The sequence below is a fragment of the Wolffia australiana genome, chromosome 2 (assembly GCF_029677425.1).
Source record: "Wolffia australiana isolate 7733 chromosome 2, ASM2967742v1".
Taxonomy (NCBI): domain Eukaryota; kingdom Viridiplantae; phylum Streptophyta; class Magnoliopsida; order Alismatales; family Araceae; genus Wolffia; species Wolffia australiana.
The window spans coordinates 1,157,014-1,175,197 of NC_135836.1; the positions used below are offsets into that span (position 1 = coordinate 1,157,014).

At 42.1% G+C, this 18,184-nt stretch overlaps 1 protein-coding gene across 2 annotated transcripts; it reads left to right on the forward strand.

The window, feature by feature from the left end:
• Window positions 1–6,509: 6,509 nt before the first annotated feature.
• PCFS4 (PCF11P-similar protein 4) lies at window positions 6,510–12,351 on the forward strand. Of its 2 annotated transcripts, XM_078591614.1 has the most exons (11): window positions 6,510–7,024; window positions 7,467–7,568; window positions 8,125–8,283; window positions 8,767–9,474; window positions 9,551–9,919; window positions 10,020–10,082; window positions 10,163–10,205; window positions 11,047–11,147; window positions 11,220–11,756; window positions 12,000–12,044; window positions 12,126–12,351. In XM_078591614.1, the coding sequence occupies exons 1-9, from the start codon at window positions 6,713–6,715 to the stop codon at window positions 11,751–11,753; spliced, it is 2,391 nt and encodes a 796-aa protein (XP_078447740.1). In that variant the 5' UTR covers window positions 6,510–6,712; the 3' UTR covers window positions 11,754–11,756; window positions 12,000–12,044; window positions 12,126–12,351. The 2 variants fall into 2 exon arrangements, with proteins under 2 accessions (XP_078447740.1, XP_078447739.1); XM_078591613.1 differs by lacking the exon at window positions 12,000–12,044 and having other exon boundaries at window positions 6,511–7,024; window positions 12,150–12,351.
• Window positions 12,352–18,184: the final 5,833 nt, after the last annotated feature.

Here is an 18,184-nt window from a genome sequence, read left to right on the forward strand (position 1 = left end):
TTGAGAGTGTCTGGAGTGGAGGTTGGTTGATCCGTTCACGGATGCTGCTGTCATCCAACATCTCATTCCTCATAATTAAAAACATGTATAGTATCTTCATCTCGGCCACAATTTTTTCTTATTCAAGAGAGTCTTTTCCTGGTATTTACAGTGGATAGGAAGAAAATAGAGAGAGGAAAAAATCCCAGCATGATGAGCCTTGAGCCATAAACTAAAATGAAGAAGAAGAAAAGGGCCCAACTTTAAAAATGATTTCAAATTGGCCTTAGTTTATTATTTTAGATTGTAGAATGATCCATTTGGCCTTTGGTGACCCAGAGATTAAAAATAAATCTAGGAAGGGCATTGTAGAAAAATATATAACAGAATTTTTTTTATTAATTTGGATGTTTGAATGGCCCAATGGACCTTTGGAAACTCAGAGATTGATAAAAATAAATTTTTTTTGTAGAACTTTAAATGATTATAATGGACATAAAGGATTTTTTAGCATTTACATTTTTAGGGCTATTAGTGGGCCAAAAATTGACTACTAAAGATAGTTTAATATTTCAACTTGCATAAACACATAAACCAGTATGATAATCAGAAAAATAATGACAGGAGGAATACATAAATTTTTAGTATTATTGGGTTTAAAATTTATTAGGTTTTGTAATTAGATGGCCCAATTGATTACATGAAGCCTTTAAATGAAGAAGAATAAGAAGCCATGACAAGGATAGTTATATAAACAGTTGTATTAACTGGTCTTTGTAAGCTCAGATAATAAAAAAGGGAAAGAACAAAGTTATGAGAAATAAAAATAACGATGTCAGATACCTTTCCATTATACTTTTAGGACTAAATAATAATAAATTAATACAATGAACTAAATGATGAAAAATAAGAAAATAAATAATAATAATAATAAGAAAGGTAGAGAAAAAAGAAAAGGAGAATAATAAGAGGAAAAAGATGATTAATAAGAAAAATAATAAGAGAGAGAAGGATAAGGACAATAATAATGTTGACAATGAGATTTGTATCGGTGATCTGATTGAAGGAGAAGATGAGAATACATGAGTTTATAAGAGAGACACAGAGACATATAAATAGAGAGAAAGTGAGCCCTAATAGATATTCTAACACTCCCCTTCAAGCTCGAGCATAAAAATCAGACATGCCCAAATTAGTGCTTAAAGTTGTTGGGGTTGGGCCATAAATATATGCTTGGAAAACTCATTTCCATGTGTTCGAAGCAAAAAATTAATTAAAAAATGGTATCTAACATGAAAACCATAGTTAACCTTGTGGGAAACTAGAGGGAGAGTCCTTTCTATCTGCTCACTTATACGTCAGAATTTAGGTTAAATAAGTTGTTTTAAGGCCCTAATTTATGCAATAATAATTATAAAGTTTATCTTCCTTAGAACAAGGTAAGGATCAAACCCACAAGGGGCAGGTAATGAGAGAGTAAATTATGGTTAAAATATCTTAGAATAATTTTTTGAGGTGATTTAATATTTTTTTGATTTTTTAACTATTTTCTTCAAAGAAAAATCACTGAAATGAAGGAAAAAAATTTAAAACTATTTTAAATAAATGAAATAAAAATATATTTATTTTTAATATATTATAATAATTTATTATGATTTTTAGGAAGTTTTCAGTGCAACATATATATATATATATGTGTGTAAAACCTTTGGCAAACCCTCTACGGTGAAGTTTGTTGACCCTACGCAGGTCGGCGCTCAATTTGTGGGTGGTGGCGTGATGTGGGCAGGTAGTATGGGTCAGCAACGAGTATTGGAGAAAAAATTATGTAACTTTTGTTGCATGAAGAGTTCGGGAGTGTCATCTGATGCATCGGAAGGCTTGACATCTAAACTATCCATGTGAATGTTTACCCAGAGAAAAATGCGAGAAAATTAAACATTTAGGATATCACATAAACCTTCCTCAAGGGCCAAGTGGTGCGTTTTTCTTCAAGTGGGCCAGGTGGCATTCCACATGGCAGCGAGGTGCCATGTCGTATGTTTCTGGCTCCATCCCACATTATTGGGACTTCTCGCTACTATTGCTCTTGGCTGTTGTAGTGACCGACATTGTGTTGCATGCTCGTCTATTCTGTGCACATGTTCGGTTTGGGTAAGTAACAATTGATGCACTAAAACTGATGGTCTTCATGCACATACTCACATGCATAGGGAGGGAGGCCTTAGAAGATGACTTTAAGTTGATACATGTCATTGTGCGAAGCACAAGCTGACTAGGGGTGGTGTAGACACGAGGTAGGGAGACCCTATGCTTGGTACCACAACCTCTAGATGATGCATTGAGGGCATCAAATCTATAGGAAGCACTGGAGAGCATCCTTTGCCATAGATCCATAGGCGCATGTTGCACATGATAGGATCGACTAAGGGTGTAGGGGCATTGCGAGAGAGAAGGGCCAAAATCAACATTCTAGCCATAGGTCAGGAGAGATGACCAAGCAGATTAGGCATGGTGCCTTCCCGCCATTGCTGATGTAAAAGGCCAAGGGCCAGTTTATCTAGACCATGTTGGCGCACAACCACGCACGTCCAACTCAACAAATTCTCTAGGCAATATACATCATAATATTCTCTCCAAAAGGGCAAACCCCACTACTTCCTCTTCTTTTTTTTTTGGGAAAAAACATGGTGCCGGTTATGGCCAATCCCAGGGTTGTGCCCGCAGACCAATCCATCCGTGCCCTAGATGCCATCCAAGGGGTTTTTGGATATTAAGTGTATTGTTTATCATCGTTTTTAGGCGTGGAGCGAGAGTAAATATCCCGGTTATACACATACCCTACTCGCGCCACGCCCATGGTGTAGTAAAAGAAAAAATACACGAATGATACCTAAGAGGATCTTAGAGAAGGTTGCTTGGGGGCCGGCAGCATGCTGCAACCCCGCAGTAGTGGTGGTTTAGGGAGTGTGCGCAATCTGCCTGCCTTCATCAGGTGTCACCATTGAGGTGTGTCGTGGGTACCATAATCAAGCGAGAGGGCGAGCGCTCCTGCCTCTAGTGCTCCATGCAATAAACCACTCGTGAGGGCCATCCTTCAATTGGGTGCAATGCGTGCGAAGAGCCGACAAGCCAAAGGGCTCAATGCGATGGCATCCACGAGCTGCCCGAGGGAGTTCTTGCCAAGTGAAGTAGAGGGAGGAAGGGACTCGAGAGCATACCGCATGGTTGGCAAGGGCAATCGCTGCCTGGTTGCCTTCGCGCAACTGGTGATGGATGCTGGTCAAGCAGGGGCGACAGTACATGATGTCCTGACATTCATTCTGTAGGCCCCAATTGGAGCATGAACCTACAGAAAGCATATTAACTAACACTTGTGACTCAGATTCTATGATGACATTGTGGAGGTTTTACTCCTCGTAGAGGAGCAAGCCATCACGTACCACCATTGTCTCGGCTGTTGTGGTAGTTTATACTCCATAAAAGGACGAGAAAGAAAAAATAATACTCCGTGTGTGATCTCGGAGAATACCACCCCCTCCAGCTGGTCTGGAGTTCCTTTTAGTTGCACCATCCACATTAAGTTTGAGAATGCCTATTGGTGGCTAGTACAAATGAACAATCTGTAGCCGAGTGGTGATGGGGGTCATAGTCACCCTAATGCCCCAAGTGCGAAGAAGATCGCATGTTAAGGGCTGAACTATGGGCAAGGGGCGGTATGAGATGATAGGTGCGCTATATCTATTGCTTGACTCGTCTCCTGATATCCAAAGCTTACATGGGGATCCCTACAAAATGAGAATAATTTCACCCTTTCCATATCTCCCATAGTAAGTAAGCTATGGTAATGTGTAGATAGGGACTCCGTTTAGAGCGTATTGACAAGAGAAATATCTTGTCAAAATACTCTAAAGGTGTCAGAGGAGTGCGGGTACATAGTAGTGGGCACGAATGATGTGTAAGTTGGCGCCAACAGTCTAGAGAAGTCTCACTATGGAAGAAAAGGTGTTTTGTAGTCTCGGCCTGGCGAGAGGCGGAGCAACAATGACGACACAAACTGAGTGAATGATCGATACGAGTCATCCGATCATCAGTAGGGAGGCCATGATGCACGAGTCTCCAAAGGAAGAAGGAGACGCGGGTGATAATCGCCGAATGCCAAATGCGGCGACCCCAGAGCTGCGTAGGGGATCTCTCGCGAAAATGCTCCCAAGAGGATCGATAAGAGAAGGAACCGTCGAGTGTGAGCGTCCAAATAGGGCGGTCATGAGAGGTCCCAAGTAGTAGTCAGAGCATGTGGTAACATCTCTATTGGGAGGCCATGTTGCTCCCATAGGTGGCGTGTGTTGCCCGTGAGCAACTATGCCACAATCAACTGCAGTCTATGAGGGACGAAGTGAGGATGGCGGGCTAAGGGCACGTTGACGAGCCATGTATCATACCACACACTAATCGTGCCTTGTCTGACATGCCAACATGTCACATTGGATATCTCTAGCCAATGTTGCTGCCAAGTCCACCACCTTTTATGGCCCCAAATATCTGACTCTCTACTTGGCCGAGATGAAAATCCTCAACGGGGAGTTCATGGTACGCATATGCCACGTTGGCTTCTTCTGAAGCATGTCTTGGATATCCTGAATGCATCTGATCCCTAGACCCCCTCGTCCATCAGCCGACATACTTTCTGCCAGGAAACCCAGTGGGGTTTATGCTCTCCTTCAAGGTGATCTGACTATAGGAAACACACACAAAGTCCATAGAGAGAAGCACTGTGAGCGATAGCGAGTGGACCACTAGGGTATGTAGCGGGATACTCATGAGGACGTGGCAAATAAGTTGGATGCGGCCACCAAAGGATAGAAAACAGAATTTCCATCGATCCAGTTTCTTTCTCAGCTTGGCCAAGAAGGTATCAAAATAATGATGTCTCTCTAGGCCGCAAAAGTTGGGGCATCCAAGATAGTTGAAAAAAAGACATCCTCATGAGTATTGTGTGTTGTGTTGGATAATATCTAAGTGGTTTGTAGTGGTGGAGGGGCCGACCATTAAGCTACTCTTTGAGGCATTGACGAGTTGGCCGGAAGCCCGCTCATACGCTGTGAGTAGACTCATTAGTTCCCTAACGAATTTTTCAGATCCATTGAGGAAAAAGGATGACATCATCTGTAAATAGAGATTGCGATATGATCGGGCAATCCCTTTTCGTAAAATATGGTTGGATGAGGCCTTGGGCGACCGCTCGTGTGAGTGTTCTGTAAAAGGCCTCCTCCGTCAGTATGAAAAGGGTGGGTGAGATAGGACCACATTGTCAGAGACCTTGCGTGGTAGTGATGAAGCTAATGGAGTTTCCATCCACCAAGAGAGAAGTGATTTTCTTTAATACACGCATCCACAAGAGCAATCAATGCATCGGTGAAACCAAAGCATTGTAACACTATGGTTCTTCTAATTCTAATAGATTCAAAGACTTCCATTGCACTTGCTAAGTCTGCTCGACTTGCCGCACAAGATCAAGGCGGACACATTGCCAAGTTAAACCACGTGACACAGATGCTCGGAACCGGCCGTGGAGGCATCTGCCAAGGTACACGGCATAGCCAACTGCTAAGGCACCCAAAACTTCTAGGGAAAGCGAACGGTCATGATGATGACTCGTGCTACTAGGTGTTATAAAGCTCACATTAGAGATGCTCGGAATCGACTGTGGAGGCATCTGAGGCGACTGCCAAGGCACACGACAGAGGCAGCTGCTGAGGCACCCAAAACAACTAGGGAAAGCGGACCGCCACAATGATGACTCGGTCTAGTAGGGTCTTACAAAGCTCAATTGTAAGAAGAACATAACAGAACAGAACAAGAACAGATTGGAACCGGACCAAAGTTTACATAAGGTTTAGGTCTTTGCTAAAAACCTAGACCGGATAGGGACCGTCAAACCCTAATTATGACGATAACAATTATAGTGCAGGGACGCGGACGCGACGGGTTTTTCGTCCCAGGACAAAAAAATATTCTCATCCGCAAGGTTGGACAAAAATCGGGACGGAAATTCTTCTAGAGACGGGACGGTTTTAGTCTACTTGGACGAAAAAACCGTCTCGTCCGCGTCCCTGCACTGATTCAGGACGTCGGGCGGGACAATCTTCATCCCGTCCCATCCATCGTCCACATCCTGGACGATCCTGAACTATACTAGTGCAGGGATGTGAATCGACGGTTTTTTTGTCCCAGGACAAAAAAATCGTCACGTCCGCGAGGTTGGACGAAAACCGGGATGAAAACTCGTCCCAAGACCTCCGGATGTGACGAAAAAACCATCTCGTTCGCGTCCCTGCACTGATTCCTGACATCAGACGGGATGATCTTCGTCCCGTCACGTCCATCCTCCGATCCGGAACTATAATATTTAACAATACATACAAAGTAAATGAGATTGATAAAGACCTGTCAAGAGTCCCCCAAAAGGTTCACTAGCTGAGATAATGGGCCTAAATGGGCCTGAACAAGCTTCCTCCCTCAACTGGCCGCCAAGGGGGGAAAAATTGAAGAGAAACGCCATTTCCAAGCCCGCGGGCACCGCCATAGCCAGACCTTCCCCTTCCTCGACCTCCTCCTCTCTCCCCCCTTCCCTGCCCTGCCCTTCGATTCTTCCCATTTCCATAGCTTCTTCTCCATGGCGGAAGCTCTGCCCCGTGTCTAGCCCCAATTCAGCGGCAGCTCGAGTTGCAGAATGGACGGTGGAAGGTTCGCCTCCAGAGGCCTAGGGTTCCGCCCTCAGAGGCCTCTCCGGGAATCTGCCATGGATCAGAGGCTTGCCCCGCCGATTGTTGAGCGATTCCGGGTTCTGCTTCGCGATAGGGCTGGCGCTGAGGCCGCTTCTGCGGAGCCTCCGGCGGATTTGATCGTGTCGTCGTACGAGGCGGTCTTGGCTGAGCTCACGTTTAATTCGAAGCCTATTATCACCGAGCTCACCATCATTGCTGGGGAGCAGCGGGCGTTTGCTGAAGGCATCGCCAATGCCATCTGCAACCGTATAGTGGAGGTGGGCTCCGATTTTCGCACCGAAAATTATTAGTTTTTTTTACTTTTACCTGATTTTTTTTTCCAGACTAGGATACACGGAAATAGGTATCTTTGATTTTGCGAAGAATTGGGTTCTTCGCGGGCGAGATAGTTTTATTTTTTTGGTTTGTGCTGCAGTAGAGGTTTGAATGTGCGATTAGGGCTTGGATGGTTAGCTCGGATTTGTAGCCCGCAACGTTTGAAAAATTTGTGATTGATAATAACGGATTATCGTGTGCTATCGTGTGCTTTCGTTCATAGAATTTTCATTTTAGGATGCACAAATCTGGGTTTCTTTGATTTTGGTCATAATTTTCATTGCCAGAAACTTTTTTTTTCGTTGAGAAGAAGAGGTTTCCATTGTGGGGTTAGGGTTTGGATGAATTTTGTAATCTCTTATTTCAGTTATTCGTTTGGTGTAGGTTCCTGTTGATCAGAAGCTACCATCTCTCTATCTTCTGGATAGCATTGTGAAGAACATTGGGCGGGATTATTTGCGTTGGTTTGCTGCCCGACTCCCAGCGGTATGTTCTTGAACTGTGTTTGGTTTTCTTCTCTTTTTTAGTTTGGCTAATAAAGTTGTGATCTCTGACGGGAGAAACACCTTAAATTTGTTTCCGAGAATGTTTAAACTCGGTATTGCAAAGGTTCTGGAATGAAGAACCGAACTTCTTTTCTACTGACGCAAGCTTGATAAACAATTTCATCGATTTTTTTTATCAGTTTATCTATGCATTTATCTAAGTATCTGCCCATCTATCTATTTATTTATGTAATAAAACTAGACATCGATTTATTTATCTATTTTTAATTGATCTCTATCAATCTGTCCATCTCTCTACCTGTCAATATATCTATCTATTTATCTATTTATTTACCTACATTAATGGAAATACAAATTTCACAACTTTTTGACATCCTTTATTGCAGCATAAGCCATTCAAGTTAAGTTTTTTAAGCTCATTATGCTTTGTAATTATAGATTTTTGATGACGTTTCTATAATAGAGATATTTCTCCCGTTGTTTCTGGTTGGGTTTTTCCTGTCTTTGGCTAACTTTTTTATTTAATGAACTCAAAGGTGTTTGTTGACGCATACAATCAAGTACCTTCTGGCATGCGTCCTGCCATGCGTCACCTCTTTGGAACGTGGTCTCAAGTTTTCCCTTCTCCCGTACTTCAGAAAATCTCAGTTGAACTTCAATTGCCGAGACCAGAGAGCCAAAAAAATTCCGGTCTGGTAAATGTCAAACAATCAGACTCGTTTGTCATGCGTTTTGAGCTTTTTTTTTGTGTTACACTCGATTTCTATTTCTCTTTTCTCTCTGAAAGAATATCATCCTAATCCAAATAAATGTTAAGCAAAAACGTCTATTTGAACCCATCGTTTGGGGGAAGTTCTGTTTCCATCTCAACGACTCTCCAAAGAAATGCATTTTAGAATTCGATGGTGTGACATAACTTGATAAAAATCTCAAAATATAACTGACTGGAGAGAAATGCGCGCTTAATTCATTTCACTATATTACAAGGTTGCCCAGAAAAGCTTCAGTCCATTGTTGGAGTCCAAGGGCATAAAATAAAGAACTCCACGGAGCATATACCCATAGAACAAGGGTCTCAAGACGACCTCTAGCCGTGCATGTTAATACTTTTTGAGAAATTCCCATTAGGAGAAGTTCTGCGTCAATGGTTCTTTGTTCTTTCTATTTTCTTTCTCCAGGATCTTCAGCGTGTGAAGGGATTGCCGCGTTCCAATCTACATGGCTATGATGATAGAGGTCCAATGCAGTACAATGACTATGACTTTGACCTCCCTGAACCTGGGCCTCCCCTTCACGGACGACTGAGGAGAGTGTCTCCTTCAGCAAGTGGGCCGGAGAAGCCGCTCGGGGCAACAAAGAGGGTTATGAGACCTGAACTTGTGCGATCCCCCTCTCCCTCTGTTGACGGATTCCAAGGCCCTGACAGAGCCTCTCCTCACACTGCGGCATTCGGGCCTACGCAAGCCAACAAGACTGATTGGTGGGACAGGAGTCGAGCCATGGCCGAAGGCCCAGACCCATTTGAAACCCAGAATGGGTTCGGCAGGCCGCATCAGAGGGGCTTGATAGATGGATTTGGGAATTACAGAGGAAAGAGCTCTTCAGAGGAGAGGCCTATGAAGATACACAGAGGACATGGCAGTACAACTGCCAGGACATGGCAGAACACTGAGGAGGAAGAGTATGATTGGAAAGATATGAGCCCTGTGTTGCCTGACAGAGGTCGAAGTGGCAGGCCGATGCCGGATTCTGATGTCGAGTGGGCCGGGCGGAAGCCGGGTGGTGGGCTTTTGGGACCTGATTTTAGAGGAGGCTGGCACAGGCAGCCTCCTTTTCCTCCAGTTGATGATGAAGCTACCATGGAGGAGAGATTTCCTATGCTTGGGGTATGCTTTTGTTCCCAAACTGAAAATTTTGTGGTCCTAAAATTTCATTATATTCATGAAGTGCGATACCATGCAGTTTGACCGTGGGCCGATTGATAGAAAGCCCATGATTGGGCCTGGAGGTAGTGAACCGGCCTATTATCAGCCATGGAGGCTACATCCATCTCATCCGATTCTCAGCCCAGGATCAAGAGGAAGGGGAATGCCACTTCCTCAGGCTGGCCATAAACTTAGCCATCCTTACCATGGAGGGCAAGGATTGGATGTAGATTACTTTGAGATGGATGCCTTTCCTGCCCCTTCATCTTCAGAAGCGGTTGAGCGGGGCCATTTGACTCATGCTGCTCCGTTCGCGCGAGGTCAGACCCCAAAGCCCTTGCCTCCTGTTGGCTTGCAGAGAAAGCCATTTAAAAGTAGATTTGATATAATGGATGGTGCAGCTCAGGTGAGTTTTTTTATCTATTTATTTATTTTCACATGGTAGAAATTAAGTTTCTTTTTTGAGTTACTTCCCAAAAATCTAAAATTGGGTTTGGTTTTTGCAGAATCAGGAAAGCCGGACAAGGGCTGGACCTTTGGGGGTACAACCTCGGGATAACCATGAAAAGGTAATCATAATCACAACCTTTATTTGGCTGGTGGACCATTGTTTTTATTTGCTCGATGTCTGACTCTGGTTTAATCACAGGGTCAACCTGCTTTAAAGACACCACTCCCAGGCCCATCCCTTGGTATGCTACCCTTTGTAGTGATAACCCATTCAAATCGTTTCTCTTACTCAATAGCATCACTTTTCCTGAAAAGAAACAATAAAAGTTATTTATAATTATGTAATTTTAAAGCTGGCCTTAAGAAATATGTATTTTGACGCTTCAAACATCAACTTTAATTTTCACAATGGTTAGGAAAATGATTATAATGAGAGCCCATAAACATCTTTCCATTTTAATATTTGTAAAAGTATGGTGATTTTAAAATCTTGTGTGACATTTGTGCGCAAAAGACACTACGAGGTTTTGCACATAACGTTTACTGTCGCTGATGACAATTTGTGCGCAAAATGCATTGTCATTGTCGTAGTTATTCATTTGCGCGAGGATGATGATTATGATGATGATGAAAAAATCGTCATCGTCACTAGTTTGTGACTGGGATGATGACAATGAAACTGTCATCAAAATTTTTTTCGTTGTTGTCTTTCTATCAGCATATTTCATCTCTATTTTCTCTCTCCATCTCTCTATTTCCACTTATTCCTGTCTGGAAGTTTATTTGCCTATCACGACTCTCTCTCCCCATCTTTTTGCATCTCTCTTTCTCTCCCGTAACTCTCTCTCTCTCTCTCTCTCTCTCTTCTCTCTCCCGTGAAACCCTCTCTCTCAATCAAATTTTCATCCACTCATCTTCTTAACTTACCATCTCCTTAATATTATCTATCTTTCTCTTTTTTTTGGAAGAACATCTAGTGTTCACTTGAACTTCGTCACTGCGATGGCAGATCCTATTTACGCATGGCAGGAAACTTGTCGTTTTTAGCCATTTTGAAATTTTTTCGCCAATCTCTGCTTTCAGGTCCCTTCATGCCTGGTGGACCTGCCCTTCCAATCCCAGGTCTAATTGGCTCTCTTGTAGCGCAAGGTCTAATATCAATACCTCCTGCATCATCATCAGAGGTACTCTTCCCTCTCTCTGCTTCGTCTATAAACTCAAAAACCCTAAACCCTGTGAAATGGATGATTTTTTAGGATACCCCGGGTACTGAGTTTAATGTGGATCTTCTGAAAGTCCGGCAAGAATCCATCATTAACGCACTGTACGTCGATCTTCCCAGGCAGTGTAGAACGTGCGGGTTAAGACTCCAGAACCAAGAAGACCACAGCAGCCACATGGACTGGCATGTGGCCAAGAACAGGCTCTCAAAAACTCGAAAGCAGAAGCCATCCCGGAGATGGTTTGTGGGCCTCAAGGAATGGCTAAGTGGGCCTGAAACTCTGCCCCCAGATGCTGTTCCTGGTTTCCTGCCTGCAGAAGCAGTTAGCGAGAGAAAAGAGGAGAGAGAATTCGCTGTTCCTGCAGATGAGGATCAGAAGGTGTGCTACCTTTGTGGTGAGAATTTCGAGGAGTTCTACAGCCATGAGGATGAAGAGTGGATGTACAGGGGGGCTGTTTACTTGAATGCTCCGGATGGTTCAGTCGAGGGATTGGACAGGACCCAGTTGGGCCCCATAGTTCATGCCAAGTGTAGGACAGATTCTGATGCAGATTCCAGACAGGCATAAAGGGTATGCTGATCTTCTAATTTTTACTCTTTTTAATTGTTCTTTTATGAATATACCATGTTTCAATCATAATAATAATAACCAATTATTCTACCCACCGAATATTTTTTTGAAAATGTATATACTTTTGGAACGAGGTTTCTCATGATATTACATGGAAACATATTCTCGGCGGTTTTATTTTTTTGTTTGTTATCAAAAGGACATATTTCTATTCAAAAGAACATAATGATGTGTTTGATGTAGAACGAGGGCAAATTCTTCAGCACACAAAATACTGTTTCTCAGAAAGTGATTTCTATCATCCCTACCTTTATGGCAGGTTCTTGTAATCCCTTTTTTAGGGAAGAAAATATAATTAAATAATAATAGTCTTTTTTTCATAATGATGTGCAGGAGCAGAGCAACTAGGAACCAAGAAGAGACATCTTCTATGACGGAATTAGATTTAACTTTAAAAATCTGTAAGCGAATGAGTTCTTTGGTATGCCGAGCTGATCTTTCCCCATTTGGCAGCATGAGTGCATGCCATGAGAACATGTGACATATTTGTAAAGAGTGCATCATCCATGAAATATTGGCCCATTTTTGTTCCTTCTTTTGTTCTGTCTCCATGAATTTCTGGCTTTTTGCCCCATTTAGCCTGCCGTCCCATGTACTATGAATTATTCTTTAAATATGTATCAATATCTGGTTACGTTGGGCTTAGTCTATTTTCCCAAATTGAGAAATTGAATTTGAAGGTTGAACTATCTTTCCCTGAGAATGCAAGCTCGTCAAGTTTCCAATTCGATCGGTATTGAATTGGTAAGAAAAGAACAATAATTCTACTGATGTGAATGTTGCACTTCTAAGTAGACATGGCCGTTCTGTTCTTTTTGTGCGAATCGTTAGTTCTGTTCGGTTTTCCGAACAGAACAAAAACAAATTCGAACAGAACATCGCACATACCCGTGTGCCGTTCTTTTGTTCGCTTTGTGCGAATTTTGTTCTAGTTTTGTGCGAATGTGCGACTTTGGTTCTTTTTGAAAAAAAAAATAGAACAAAGAACAAGGCCGTGTGCGGTTCTTTTGTGCAAATTTTTTGTTCTTTAAAACGAACAGAACAGAACAACCATGTCTACTGGTATGGTAAAAAAATCCTTCGACTGAGCTTCGAGTGATTGGTTATATTCTTGTAGTGAGCTGCTCCTGAAAATGCAAATGCATCTAGTCTCTCCAAGGTCTCCCACACACTTCAAGAAGTAAAACTGCTAGAATATGCATTTCCTTGAGATCTCACCTCTTATTTATTGGCATTTTTTATTGCCCCTCCCGCTCCCAGTGAAGATTGGGAATTGGTGACCATGTCAACACCACCCAGGATATTCGGTCCCCTAGGGCATGTTGTCCGGTTCTCACCTCTTGTTTGACTACCCCTTCTTTTCCTTTTCTCATATACTTTAAATCGAAGTGTAAGTTTCTTAGCCTTTTTATCTGGGTCCAGATGTCATTTCTGGTAGTTTTAAGGTATTGTTTTCTAAAAAAGTGAGAATGTGAGGTTAGCTGTGCTGATTTGTTTTCAAATTGGAAAATTGGATTCGAAGTTCAACTTTTTTTCCCTGAAAATGTTAACAAATCAAATTTCTTGATAATAAGAATCGGCCGAGGCAGAGGATCAACTGTTTGGGGTGTTTTTTCTCATTTTTTCCAAATTATCTTTCTACTAAGGTTAGTCTATGCTGTGCCAGCATACATGTCTTGGAGGACATTAGGATTTCTCTTCTCTTTCTCTCTCTCTCTCTCACACACACATATCTACATCCACTTCCAACTCTGCATCTGTTCCATCACCTTTTCTGTCTCCATCTCTGTCTTCGTCTCCATCTCCATCTCTGTCTCTATCTTCGTAGCTGTCCCCGTCCCCATCTCCGTCCCTGTCTACATCTCCATTTCCATCTGCGCCTCCGTCTCTGTCTCCATCTCCGTCTCCGTCACCATCTCTGTCTCTGTCTCCGTCTCTGTCTCTCTCTGTCTCCATCTCAGTCTGTCTCCATCTCCATCTCTGTCTCCGTCTCCATCTCTGTAATGCAGAATGATTAGGACTGACACTGGTGGGGACGAAAAGCTACCTATGGATGGATAAAACAGAATGCAAATCAACACAAACAATTCAAACACTTAAATGTGGAGAAAATGATCATGTTGTAACCCGTCTCCGTAATTAAAGATGGGAGTGCCTTACAACCACCATCACAAAAGTAGAAGTCCCATAGACAAAATCTTCAACAATCCACAACAAGAAGACGCAAACCTATTCCACTAATATATTTTGTTAAATCTAACAATAGAGGAAAATACATGGGAGAACACTAGGAGAAATAATGCGAATCAACAAAGAGGGAAGAGTGACGTAATGTGGTAGGGCAACAAGGGGAGTCAGAAAGGCTTTTGAGGGGGGGAGTGATGACAACACTGACGAACTGGACATGTATCGAATTGCATGGTCAGTTGGCAGGTGGTTAAGGGGGACACTGCCCCCTTGTGGGGTTCAGGGCAGTACCCAGAAACCTAAATGTAAATGCAACCTGGATAAGATTGGGGCGGTGCAGTGGCGTGGATGTGATAGAGATTGTGCACAATGCTGTATGTCAGAAGACGAGGTGGGCGTGGGGGTTGCCATTGGACCAGGACTTTATTTATTATCTGGTGTCCTGGATTGTAGGACTTTCTTTTAATATATATATATATATATATATATATATATATATATATATATATATATATATATATATATTGCTCTAGGTAGATGAGACTGAAAAGAATATGTTTGATTACAGTTATATAATGGCGATAAATATAAATCATAAGTGCACATTCAGTTGATGAATTTAAAAATTATAACAATCTTAAAGTTGATTTCTGAAAATATGTACTTGGCCATGGCTGATCCTTTTTTGAGTCAAAGGGGAATACGTTATTACTTCAAGGCATACCTGTGTGCATTTCATCTTGTTATTGATAACGAATCAGGTTAAGGGTCATGAAAAATCTATTAATAATCACTTCTTATAAGAGAGTAGAAATGTTTCATTCATTGAAACGTTGTTAAAATAAAACATATATTATTGAACTCTTTGTATATTAAAGTATTTATCTTTGAAAATTAATGTTGGACGCTAGGTTATTGATATTTGGATCATTTATATAATGATGTCTTTACATTTCATTGTTTGAATTGGATATAAAGTAATAACATTCATTACATTATTATGATAAATAATAAATGTGATGATTTTATATTGCACCTTTAACTTCTTTTCTTCTATACTGCATTTCGTAGTTTGAAAGGTATGACCCTTCTTAATACATAAAAGCTAAATTTATTTGTAATAAATATTTTAGCATTATGTAACAGAAATTTAGGTTAAGTGAATGTTAGAATGAGTTGAAAATATTGATATTGATGTGGGATTCAAGGAGGCACTTTTTGATGCAGATGGCCAAACATGTGGCTCATCAAAGGTATATCAAGAACATGGGATATGGGTCAATTGGGTGAATTAGTGCATGATTTGCATGGACACAAATCCAACAATTAGTCCATAAAAATCATGATAAAAATAACATTGTGGGGGAGAAATATTTGCATCATTAGAAACAATAAAATTTTTAAAAATAATAAAATAATTAGGAGAGATCTTCCCTCTATTTAGCATCTTCTCTTGCTATTATTCACTTTGGGTTCTCCGATGAAGTGGCTTGAAGATGGGAACATATATCCTATGATACATATTTGTAAATTTTTTGATAATTTGATTGTTGAATGATTTTCTTGATTTGGAGATGATGGATATTATGTGATTGTCAAATCAATATTATTTTCATGTCACAGTTAAATTCATTGAAGTAAATATTTATTCCTTATTATTCTCATGCGTTGTTTATAATGAAGTCATTGAATGTATGCAATGACCAAGTGAAAATGATTACATCATAGTACACCAATCGCTTGAATTTAAATATGAATGATAAATATTCATATTGCAAGGATAATCGAGATGAGCATCCAAATGTCTGAAGAGAATAACATTATCTGGTCCAACTTATATGATAAGTATGGAAGATCCTATGGTCATTATGGAATAGACATTAACAGATGGTGGGTGCTCTTTTGGGAAAGGTTTCCTTGAAGTAATCCATATGAATCACTGAATGTTATTATACCTAACAATCAGTTAACTTTTTTATGTTACACTTGTAATAGTGATCCTTAGACATGAGACATGAGAGACATCTTGTGGATGGATAGTTATATTTTGAATGATAAGTGAGTATGTAATCATGGGATTCAAATTACTCTTGGCTCATATATGACAAAAAAATTGACGGTGATTAAGTGCTCAAGATGGGATCGTCCATATCTAGGTAGAAGAAAAATATTTATTTTTTTAATGGCAAAAATACTGTGTTGGGTACAACTAATCTAGGGGGTTATGCGCAGAGACCTCTCCAGTCATGGGCTCGATGCCACCATGTGTGGAGAGGGCAGGTAGGTGCGAGGACCCAACATGTGTGGAGAGCTGACATGCCAAGTCTCTCGGCGCTATGGATGTCGCGGGCCTCCCAAGGAATATCCTGTCAAGTATAGAGGGAAAGGATGCGAGAGAGTACCAGATAGGTGGGAAGTGCATCAGCTATCTAGTTCCCCTTTCGCAGCTGGTGGTGAATGCTGGTAAGGCATGCTCAACATTGCATGACGTCCTACCATACACTCTAGAGATGCCATTCGGAGCATGATCCTGCATAGTGCGTATCGACTAAGAACTGTGAGTTTGATTCTATGATGATATAGTGGAGGTTTTGCATCTCACAAAGGCGCAAACCCTCACGTATCGCCATAGTCTTGAGTGCTGTACTAGCATGAAATCCATAAGAAAATGTGAAAAAGTAAAAATAATACTCCATCTGTGATCTTGAAGGATACCATCTCCACCGACAGGCCTCATATTCCCTTGGGTCACACCATCAACGTTGAGCTTGAGAGAACCCGTTGGTGGTGGGTGCCTATGGACAATCTGTAACCGACCATTGATGTGGAACAAAGGGGCTGGGAAACCATAGGTCCAAAGGGCCTTACTGTTCAGTAGAAAGCATCGAGTTGTAGGCAACACTAGGTGATTGGTTCATCATAACAATTCCTGGACCAGTCATATGAAATACAGTGCACTCTTGGCATAATCTACAAAATGAAAAGAATTTTGCCCTTTTCATATCTCCTATAGTAAGTAATATATGGTGATGTGTAGATAAAGGCAAAGCTTCAAGCGTGTTTTTGAGGTAAAAATCTTGTTGAAACACTCTGATGTAACATGATGGATGCCGGGATCGAACGACACGTGTTACACCATAGGGACGGGCGAGAAGGTGTCATGCAACAATGATAAATGATGCGTTCGCTTGGAAAACTAACGAGAAGAGTGATGTCAAACGTAGTGGTCCAAGTTGTAATCACATATAACTACTCGAGGGGTCAGGGCACGTAAAGCTCTCAATGACTCAAGTGATCGGTTGGAAGGCCGAAGGGTAGGGAACCTTCACCATACGTTAGCGTCCACGACCGTGCCACGAGTGATGTCGGTCAGTCCCCGATGAAAGAAAGTTCCTAAGACGAGTACGGTGGCTGGTCCTACAACACGTTAAAATATCCAGCAGAGCAGTCAAATCCAATACTAACAGACATAATGATACAGTAAAAGAGGGGAAGATAATATGTGACCAGAGGGCTCAGGTCTGGGAGCTCGACGCGGTCGGACTATCGGTGGTAGCAGTGGAGAATGAACTCGTGCAAGGCCAGCTAGGACGGGCACTGGTGCGGCGTAACCGGTTCAGCAAGGTGGATGCTTCAGGCCGGTGCGGTATCCATCGATTGCAGCGAGCGCTTTGAAGTTGGAGGTGAGCGAGCCTATTGTCGACGGGTTAACGGGGAGGAACAGTCCATGACGGTGGTGATCAGGAAGTCACACACAATCTGCGTGGGAGCCAGTAGTGAACAGGAGAGCTGACAAGGGGTATTTGACGTCAATCAATCTAAGATAGCATGGGAGCTCAGTCCTGGTCGCACCAAAGTTAGTGGAAGAGTTGTCGATGTTCAATGGGTGGCTTGAAGCTGGTGAGAAGGGCATTCAAGGCTAGTAGGGCATTCACAGCCGACCGACGATGGGTGCATGGACTTCATGTAGTATGTTGGTGACCACCGGGGTACAACCGATACTTGCACTCGGGCAGTGATGAATGAGAGGAGGGACCATATCAGTGGCCTGAGGGTTCGGCGAAAGTGCTCCCCATCCATTGTCAAAGAGCTTGATGGCTAGAGAGTCTTCATCGCGAGCAGGCGATTAGCCCTTGCAGCGATGACCTGGGGCCATGAAGAAATGCGATAGGGCCCATGAC

Excerpts from the sequence above, each read along its gene's own strand:
- PCFS4 (XM_078591614.1), top strand. The coding sequence starts at position 6,713 with ATGGACGGTGGAAGGTTCGCCTCCAGAGGCCTAGGGTTCCGCCCTCAG. Across the intron at positions 8,284-8,766 it reads GCCAAAAAAATTCCGGTCTG|GATCTTCAGCGTGTGAAGGG; the intron begins GTAAATGTCAAA and ends TTCTTTCTCCAG. Across the intron at positions 10,083-10,162 it reads CTCGGGATAACCATGAAAAG|GGTCAACCTGCTTTAAAGAC; the intron begins GTAATCATAATC and ends GTTTAATCACAG.